The following is a 10,560-nucleotide window of genomic DNA, read 5'->3' on the forward strand; positions in this document are numbered from 1 at the left end:
TAATGTGGTAAGGCAAAGTAGGTGATTGTTCGCTGAATATCATACTTAACGTGTAGGAGGAAAATGAGCTTCTTTCATCGAGGCAGTCATCCTATTCAATGTGTCATATATGCTATTCCATGAGAACCAAGTTTTATTACTAGAAGCACACTGTCAGTAATATGTTGGCAATATGGAAATTCCTTGATGTCTAACTTGTCCTTCTTCTCCAGTTACATTCATTAAAATGATGCCCTCTGTTCGCCTATCTCGCCCGGTGGTGACAAAGGTAGCTCGACCGGGAAGGACAGTTTCAGTCGAAAATTGTCAACTTCAAAAGGTAACGATGGCAGAACCTATACAAGTATTTTTTAATGGCTTGCTATTTTGGTTCTGTTGTATATAACAAAACTGTTTACATTGTCCTATATAAGTATAACATTTGGAATAAAGATGCAAGTTTTGGAGGCTTATCTTGTTGGTACTAAAAGCTAAGAGTTGAGTGTTTTTTGTTTTTCCCTCTTGGCACAGGAGGAAGGCGTTCAGATCAAACGTTCACCATCCTCTCCTCAAGGTGGCGCCAAGAAAAGATCTGCCTTTGGGGACATCACAAATGTGAGTAAGCTTTTGTGAGCGAATTGATTATTTCAAACTTGAGTTTTTATAAAATACAAAAAAATAATAATAATTTGTGAAACAAAGTACAATTGTATGTATGTATTTTTATTATTTATTTTTTCTTTCATGCAGGCTCATAAAAATATTCAGCAGCAAAAGAAGAGGGATGGGCAAAAAGTTGCAGTTAAGAAGACAAAAAATGCCCAGATTAGCGTAACTGCAAAGAACAATGAGTTGAACCTCAAAAAGTGAGTGTGTTAACAATAACACTTCCTGTCTTAATCACGGTAGCAGCATATAATCAGACAACATTGTCCTCCATGCCTAATAAAAGCTTTTATGATCTGAAGAGCCCCTCACCTTGGGTGTTACTTTCTTCTGTCAGGACCTCAAAGAAAACCACAGCTGAGGCGCTGCAGCCAGAGGTGGTCAAAGAAGAAAAGGTGATTGCTGCAGAAGTTAAATTGCCACCAAAAGAGGTTGTGAAACAGGTATTTATTTAGCCCTACATATCATTGTAAAGTGTGTGTATACTGTATATACACTTTAAAAACTAATATCTGTATTGCAGATCCTTCCCCCTGATGTAGAAGATATCGATAAAGAGTCAGCTGATGACCCATTTTCAACTTCTGAATATGCCATGGATATATTCACTTATATGCGTGAGAGAGAGGTATGATCTTGGAAAGTTCTTTATGATTGCAGTTTCCTTGATTGGTTTTATTGTTGCTGGGGTATAACAGCTCTATAAAGCAGTTACATCTACATATTTATTTCCAACTAACCTGCCCTAGGTTTGAGCTGCTCACAGAATACCGTATTTGCTCGATTATAAGAGGTTTTTTTCAGAGCAAATGCCCCCCCCCCCCAACTTACCGGTGCTTCTGACTCCCCGGTCATGTAGCCGGGGCAGCGTGTATACATCTACACGATTCGCGTAGACAACTTCCGCTGCAGCCGGAAGGAGGTGTGGTTAGCAGCGGAGGTTGTCTGCCTCCATCGCGCAGACCTTCCCCGGCTGGGATCAGGGTTCCCTGCAACGGTGCGGGGAATTCTCTCTGACAGACAGGGAAGGTCTGCGCGATGGACGCAGACAACCCCCGCTGCTAACCGCACCTCCTCCCAGCTGCAGCGGAATCGCATAGACGTCTACCCGCTGCCCGGACAACACACCGAGGACTCAGACGCACCAGTAAGTTTGGGTGGGGGGTGTATTAAATAGGGGGCATAAGGCATTTCTGTAGGCAGAGTGCTCTATGAAATGCCTTTTAACCCCCTTAATGCCACTCTGCCTCCTGAAATGCCCTATATGCCACTCTGCCCCATAATATGCCTTTTAACCCCCTAAATGCCAGAGTGGCACAGGGGGTCAAAAGGCATATCATGGGGCACAGCGGCATTTAGAGGGTTAAAAGGCATATCGGGGCACAGTGGCATATAGGTGGTATAAGGCATTTTTGGGGTAGATGTGCATAACTGGGGGGGGGGGGTTGGAAAATAAAAGGAAATAACAATCTTCTCAATCATAATTTTTTTTTTTTTTTTAAATAAAAGCTATGTAGTTTTACATGAATTAAAATTTACTGGTAAGACTTTTTTCCTATAGGGTCGACTTATATTCATTTTTTTTTCCTAAATTACTTTCAGATTTTGGGGGGTCGTCTTATAATCGAGCAAATACGGTAATCTGCAAAGATTGCCTACTTCTGGAGAATGTGTGCATATGGGAGTCGTAAACTCAACCTCTAGATGTTCTATATTCTTTCTTACCGTGTATTCAGGGACAACCTGCTGCTGGGAGTGCTTGGCTGGCTCTGTATAACACATAGTATAGTGAGACTGCCTCAGTCTCCGGACATATTGAAGTTTGGATTATACAGGACCCGCTAAGCCTTTATTACTGTAGGTGTTAGCCCTTCATTATGAATAGTGAAGTTGGTGTTGGCATTTGCATCCTGCAAACATTCTCTTGATATAGAGATGTTTGCCATTTATGTTCATTTAAAAAAAAAAAAAATGTATATCTCAGCTTTAAGTAGCCATATCTACTTCGAAGAATTGTGTATTAACTACACAATTTGGTTTTTTTAATAGTTGTTAATATTTATTCTACAGGACAAATTTGTGCTTCCTAATTACTTGGATATGCAGACTGATATAAGTAATGACATGAGGGGCATCTTGATTGACTGGATGGTGGAAGTGCAGGTAAGAAACTGGCATGAAAAACTTTCTTTGAATGTGTCCATTTCAATGACTAACCTTTTAGCAGTATGCTTGTACTTAACACCTTATGTCGCAGTAAATCCTAATGTTTTGTTTTCTGTGTGTGTATTGGTTTCATTTTTGTCTTCTCTAATAGACTTCAACAATCTCTTATGGTATTTTGCTCACCACTCTGGGTCTCTATTACAATGGCTGATGCTTCTTGTGGTGTTATTTGATTATCCTTTATTATTTCATTGTTTTCACCTTTATGGTGTACCTCAGGAACTGCCATGAATATGATGCTCTTCCGTACTATATTCGACTAAATATAGCTATAGCTGTAGCTAGGATCAGGCCATCTTTTATAGTAGCAGGGGTAAGGACAAAGTAGAGGACTTTAGGGGAATAGGAAACTAATTATAAGTTAGTTTTGCCTCAAATCTGAATGTCTTAGAGATACGTGCACTCTTGCTTTTGAAACAAATTACAAAGAGCAAGCTGTGTGTGTACAAAAAACATATTTACCTCTTTCCCCGTCCACCCACATCTACTTGCTAAATGGGCTCATCATACACTCTATTCTGTGCAGGAGAACTTTGAATTGAACCACGAGACGCTCTACTTGGCAGTGAAGATGGTGGACCATTACTTAGCAGTGTCTGTTGCCATGAGGGAGAAGCTGCAACTGATTGGTTCCACTGCTGTGCTCCTTGCTTCCAAATTTGAGGTGATGACATGAGGTGTTGGTGATTGCCCTGTCACTGATTACTACTTTTTTTTTTTTTCCCAGATCACTGGTAGAATGGGGTTACCCTCGCAATAGAAAATACCTGTTTTTTATGATAGCTTTTTTCTTCTTAAACCTTAGGAGCGCTGTCCACCGTGTTTAGATGACTTTCTTTACATATGTGATGATGCATACAAACGAGAGGAGCTCGTGGCCATGGAAATGGAAATCTTACAGAAACTCAACTTTGACATAAACATTCCAGTTCCTTATCGTTTTCTTCGACGTTTTGCCAAGGTGACTTGTTCTGTCCTATATTTCGTTACATTTCCAGCAGCTTTTATAACTAGAAAATCTGAAAAAGCCCATTAGAACGTCCTGACTTTTTCTTGCAGGGGGATCTCCCTGTTATACGCCCCTTCAGCAAAAACCACCATTACGTGCACTGGTACACTGTTGCATAAGCTACCCCCCACACACACACACTTTTTACCCACTGAAATGTCCCTGCTGGAAAACAGACTTTTCTTAGTAAATAATAAAACATGATTCCTTTTGTTCTGCCTGCAGTATAAAGATAAAAACAGGATAATTAAATTTTTTTTCTCTTCAGTGTGCCCATAGTAACATGGAGACTCTAACACTTGCACGTTACATATGTGAGCTCACACTACAGGAGTATGACTTTGTACAGGAGAGTGCATCCAAACTGGCTGCCAGCTGCCTACTTCTTGCTCTGAAGATGAAGGACTTGGGTGGATGGGTGAGTTCATCGTAACAGTATGTAAAGATTTAGTCGTGTGTGTGTGTATATATATATATATGTGTGTGTAAAAAATCATATAACCAAAGCCGTCCTGCAAGGAGGACAGATTTGGCTCTATATAATTGTTTGAAATTCTCATGGAGAAAAAACAATGCAATGTGTAACATAAACCAAAAGGGCTCACCCAGCAAGGATGTCTGACATATGAAATATCAGTTAGCATGTAAGTTCAATGAGAGACCTCTATGGGTTGAGGCAAACAAGAGAGAAACCAAAACCCCCAGTGGGAAACGGGTGTTCATAGGCCCATGTTGAGGTATGAGTCGAGGATCATACTACTTGGGCCCAATGATCCTTATCTGCTGTCAAATTCTACCTTTTGTGACAGTGTAAACCCCAGGGAGATGCTTAGTGTGGCATTTGGGTACAGGTGCTATCCAGATCATAAATATGGGTCCCTGGGGTGGAGCAAATGGAGAGCAGGGTGGGCCAATGTTCTGTTTCCCCATTTTGTGGAAATTCAATGCCGGGTTTTCCAGGAGGCAAGAAGTCCGCAGGATCCAGTCTGGGATTCCTATGGGGCCGGCGTCAGGCACAGGTGCTGGGCATTTAAAAACCCCTGGAGCCTGATACTCAGAGAGACTGTTGGGGGAAGAGGAAGTTTCCCTGAGCTCCCAGGGTAAGGAGAGGCTGTCTGGGGGAGGTTTTCCAGAGCCTGGCGTAGCTGGGTCTGGCTGGGAGGTTGAGGTAGTGGGTGATTAGGCTGGTCAGTCCAGACCAGCATGGTTCAGTTAGAGAGGGCTCCAATTGGGAGCTAGGTTTTCGTTTTATGATTTGGTTTTTGGGGTTTAAGCGGTTAAAATAAAGCGCTGTTTTGTTCAAAGCTGCTGTTCCTGACTCTGGTTGCCCTAGAGGACTGTGCTTAGGACCCCTAAAAGTGACATGTATGGCCCTCATGCTATATAGGGTTTGTCACACTTTCTATAATGCATTTTGCATATCCATGCACCAGGGCATCAAGGCTGTGTATGGGATGTTCTGACTTCCTCCCACAATCTCTACAACTACTCCTGAAAAGCTTGTAAGAGACCTGTTTACTGCTTAAACAAATGAGTTCAAAAGGTGTCTGGAGACCAAGGCCACGCCTGGCAGATCCCCCACATAAACCCTTGTCTAAACTAGAAATCAAGTGGAAACGAGGGCCGGGTTAAGCTGGGAGGGTGCATCATGCATATCACTATAGTGCTGCCAAAGTGTGACACTGATGTGGTTGTATTTGCTGTTAGAATCATGTGAGATTAAAACTCCTTCTAGATCATGTCCTCCGCAACCCTATGAATTTAACAGCTTTGATTTTGTAGAAGAGGGTGTTGGCTTCTGATTCTTGGATTGCATAAACTGAAGTTTCTGCAAAAGTTTAATAATGGAAATGGCTAAGCTGTCCTATTGTACACGTGCTTTGTTTGAAAAGGCTGTATTGAGATCACTATAATTGGGGCTGTAAACCAGTTTTGTTTGTGGATTCAATTTGCTATATTCATTATGCATTATAAAGGACCGCCTCTAGCAAGTTTCTTTCCACACAGACCTGAGCCAGTCCTGCATAAAGTATAGTTCAATAAGCAGTAAATCTATCTGATTGGCTATGCCTAATGTGTATTGTACAATAATATCTTCTTGAAGCATAGGCTCATTTGGGTTATGCCTTCATACTGTATAATGAAGTTGGTGAGTGCCCTGCTACAGTGAAATACCAATGATGCTACCCTCCTTTTTGAGCCCTTTATAAAGCTACTCTATGGGGTTATACGCACTAATGGTGTTTGTAGAGTTGAGATTTTAAACTTGCACCAAGTTGGGAGGGGGCAGTGTTGTCACATTTATACCACAAGAAGGGCTTAGGTGGCCCTGTGCAATGCATAATTACGTGTGTAACAATACATTTATACTGTGCTAGCCTAGCTCTTCCTGCAGTAGTAGCTCATTGGGATTGGTTCTTCATAATATATAGTGATGTCAAGGAGCACAGCTTTAAATTTAGTGAATAAACCTCTTTTTATGGCCTCACTCTGCAAACGTCTTCTATGGCCTCATAAAAATACAGAGTAAAATCACTGCCGTGTCTATGCTCCAGTTAAGACCTGGTCAAGGTTTTTTATTTATTCTCCCCCCCACACACACACACTTCCCTTGATATTACATTGATGTATATTATTTTGTTTGCCATAATTTCTGTTAACTGCCTTACTCCACCTACTCAAATTGTCCTATGTTCTTGTTTGGGTAAACTTGTATGCAATATCTTGTTCTTATACCGTATTGGCTCGAATATAGGCCGCACTTTTTCCCCCCACTTTAAGTCTTTAAAGTGGGGGTGCGGCCTATATTCGGGGTCTAGCGCCCGACCCCCGGGACATGCAGTCCCGGGCGCCGGGCAGGGTTAGGATACAGATCCCCCGTAGCGGTGCAGGGGACCTGCATCCTACTCCCCGATACGCTTAGGCAGCCTCCCCTGCCAGCACGTTCCACGGGGGGAGTGCCGGCACGGGAGGTTGTCTAAGCGCATCGTGCGGATGGTCACCGGCTGCGGAGGTTGTTTACCCGCATCGCCGCAGCCGATGACCGTCCGCACGATGCGTTTTACCTCTGCCCCCAAGACTTACCAGAGGAGACTCCCGGGTGTCTTGCGGGGCCGGCGGGGGACATCTACGCAATACGCGTATACAACTTCCGGTGCTGGCACATCAGCTGAGTGCCGGCACCGGAAGTTGTGTACGCGTATTGTGTAGATGTCCCCCGCCGGCCCTGCAAGACACCCGGGAGTCTCCTCTGGTAAGTGGGGGGAGGAGGCAGGGTGGCAGCATATCTCGGGGGGGGGGGGGGGGAGGACAGTGGCAGCATATCTCGGGGGGGGGGCAGTGGCAGCATGTTTTTTTTTTTTTGGTGCTTTTTTTAAAGAAAAAAAACTTTCTTTAAAAAAGCACCAAACTTTTAGGGGGCGGCCTATATACGGGGGCGGCCTATATCCGAGCCAATACGGTATATCAAATCTGGAAATCTCTAGTGGATTGTAAAAAGTCAATTTAGTCCTATTATATGTTTTGATTTGAAAAGTGCATGGGTTCTATCACAGTTGACAGTAGTCATTTATCCCTTGCCCTTCTTGTAATTCAGATATATATATTTTCCCTTTCAGACTTCTACTCTTCAGCATTACAGCGGTTACCAGAATGCTGATTTAGTGCCGCTGGTGAAGAGGCTAAATTTCCTACTCGCATACCCACCAAATGATAAACTGAAAGCAGTAAAGAACAAATACTCACACAAGTAAGATTTATGGGCATTTTTCTTTCTGACTTCCCATCTGAATAGAATGTACAATGGATGAACCTCCCAATATACATTTGCTTATGACTGACTTATTAAAGGTGCTGTTCCACTTAAAACACAATAGTCTAAGTAGTTTATATGGTAACAACCTACCAATGCCTGCTTTTTGTAAAATGTATCCCTGGGAAACACAAATCTGAAAATTACAGAAACTTTTAAGTGAAGAAACAGTTGTTGAATATCAGCCTTTCGTAAAGACACTCTTTAACATATATATTCATGTAACATTTTTGTGTCTCAGATTTTGTTTTCCCCCCCAGGGACACTAAGGATGATTCAAGGCAGCATTTCTTAATCAAAATGTTAACTTCATCACCTTTTTAAACTACAATTTATCAAAAGAATTGCCATGTGTGTTTGACTCACTTTGACCCATTTATTGCCAGTAGAAATATCAAAGAAAAGGGGCAAATAGGTTTTCTAAACACAATTTAACTATATTTAGATTTTATACATTTCCGCTTTGCATTTAGTCCTCCTCAGGAAATCCTTGCTTATCTGACCATATTTTTCTTTTTTGCAGGGTCTTTTTTGAAGTGGCTAAACTGCCTCCTTTGGATATGCTTCATTTAGAAGAATTGCTTAAGAGTTAACAATCATCCTCCTAATTTCCTTTTGTATATAGCCTGTAAATATGTACTTTTTTATATATAAGTATTCAGTGTCCTAACTACACCCCTTCGTGTACAGATGTTTATATAAGCCCTGCAAGTGTTCCAATTAAACTGGAACGGCATTGAAAATTAAAATATGCTGGATTTTACTCTTCTATCGTTCAGATGCTCATACATTCTGGAGGTTCCCTGTGAGCTCATTCATAGTAAATCTCAAAATATATTGCAATGATTTACATTTCTAATTTTTAGCTGGGTTACTGAAAACAAAATTGTAACTGTTTGCTATAGTGTTTTCACAATATAAACTAATTCTGTAAGCATGGTTTAATAATGTGGATTTCATTGACTGTAGCCTACTGTGGACACAACCAACAAAGGGTTGGTTGAACATCGCAGATGTCGTCCTAATCTGCCGTTGCTTAACCTGGTACATGTTGCTGGGGTCAACTTCTGGGTTAGTTGCAGCTCATTAAAAGTGTTCTGTGTGGCTAATATGGTTAAGAGGAGGGAAAACTTGCTTTTCCTGTGTTAAATCAGTGAATTAATAGAATACAATGCTCTAGGCTCATTTAGGCAAACACGTTTTTAAGTGTTATTTGGTAAACTAATGTATTATATAAATGGTAAGCCTTCATATAAAGGTAATGATGATCTTTTGTAAATTTTGAGTTTGTTCCCCTTGGATTAGGTTGTGTGGGGATGCTACTTCCCCCCCCCCCTCTCTGGCTGCAATAAAGTAGTGGTTCAAGGGAAGACTGCAGATAATGTGTCATATCCTTTTATTTTCCAAGTAGCTTAAGATACAGCTGTAAGCACAAAACATAGTTCCTGCACAGTCAAGATGTCGCCACCATGCAATGTGGGGATGTGCAAAATACTTGTACATGGATGCTGGAAATGCATTGACTGCCAAATACCATTATATTAATCATTCTCACAAAATATGTAGTTTTCTTTTTGTTGCCTTGGCTTTTACTGTATAGCCACTCCTTTTGCGCTAAGAACCTCCTATTTGAGAGTTTGTTGAGGATGGTTAGAAATGTAGTTCTCAACAATATCTGGATGCACTGTGGATTATTTCTTCACCCACAGTTGACTCATAATAAAGAGAATGGTGCAACATGTTGCACAAGTAATACAATGCACAAAACTAAATACCTTTTTATTACTTGCCTGTGTATGGCATGCATAACAAAACAAAAAAAATGCCTTGACACCCTGGTGTAGTGATACTGCACCATGAAAGTATATAACTCCATCCACTAAACATCACGCATCTGCAGGGCTTTATCCTGAAACCTCTTGGCCAGGAGACAATCTGAAAATAGTTAAAACATTGTTCCTCCACTTTCCTCTCCTACAGGCTATATGTACACTAATGTTATTTTCCTTTCCTAGGCAGATAGTGTTTTGTTGTTTTCGCCTATTACCCAAGTTGGTTAGTTCAGAGGCCCATAGGACCTGCTCCGCAGTAGGGCAGGTACCCAGAGATGATCTCTGCAGTTCAATAGGGATTTCAGCATGCAGCCTCCTAGACGGCACTATCTAACATGGGTGCCTGAGGGGTTGCATTTGTCAGCCATGATTGTGATCTCTGACTCGTGGTGATGTCATAGAAACACTTTTGCGGTAGAACATTCTATCTCTGGTTGGTCTAATTGCTCTTCCCCATTGTGGTTTGGTACAGGTACTTTTATTGTGCCCTTTTGTTTGTTTTATATACGCTAATTATGGTTTATTGTATTTCTGGTTATTTGCAAGATGTCGGCCTGTAATGATTCTCCTGACTCTTTACGTGAACGCAAAGAGAAAGTTTCTTCAAAGGAGAAACATTTAATTTATGCCGCTTGTGGACAACCTATAGCAGATGGCTATAGGAAAAAAAAATCTTACTCTGCCTTCAAAGCTGTTGTAGAATCGGAATTTCTGAGTCTGTCAAGATTCTGATGATTTATTTTTTTAAATTACAGAGGCTAAATCATCATCTGAGGCGGGAGAAATTACGGATGTTTTGGCCATATTATCACGGCGTATACTTCCAAGTTAATTAAGGCAGTTAAAGCTGTTAAGGGTTATCATGGTACACCTGTTCAGGGCAGCTATTTTATTGCACACAAAAACCCAAATCTTTTCCCTTGCATCTGGTACTTAAAGAGCCTATGCAGACTCAATAAAAAAGTGCAGATAAAAAAGCATATTTCAAAATGGCTTAAATCTATTTTTCCTTTTGATTGTGATGAAGTAACATTTTA

The 10,560-nt window shown here is 41.2% G+C and overlaps 1 protein-coding gene across 1 annotated transcript; it reads left to right on the top strand.

Annotated features, from left to right (window-relative positions):
* Nucleotides 1-229: 229 nt before the first annotated feature.
* LOC149282299 (G2/mitotic-specific cyclin-B3-like) lies at nucleotides 230-8,284 on the top strand. The gene is made up of 11 exons (XM_089498363.1): nucleotides 230-319; nucleotides 511-594; nucleotides 730-845; nucleotides 983-1,088; nucleotides 1,169-1,273; nucleotides 2,716-2,808; nucleotides 3,398-3,535; nucleotides 3,677-3,832; nucleotides 4,149-4,298; nucleotides 7,498-7,628; nucleotides 8,215-8,284. The coding sequence occupies exons 1-11, from the start codon at nucleotides 230-232 to the stop codon at nucleotides 8,282-8,284; spliced, it is 1,239 nt and encodes a 412-aa protein (XP_089354489.1).
* Nucleotides 8,285-10,560: the final 2,276 nt, after the last annotated feature.

The sequence above is a fragment of the Sceloporus occidentalis genome, unplaced genomic scaffold, assembly GCF_023333645.1.
Source record: "Sceloporus occidentalis isolate IW3139 unplaced genomic scaffold, rSceOcc1.0.p SCAF_119, whole genome shotgun sequence".
Lineage (NCBI taxonomy): Eukaryota > Metazoa > Chordata > Lepidosauria > Squamata > Phrynosomatidae > Sceloporus > Sceloporus occidentalis.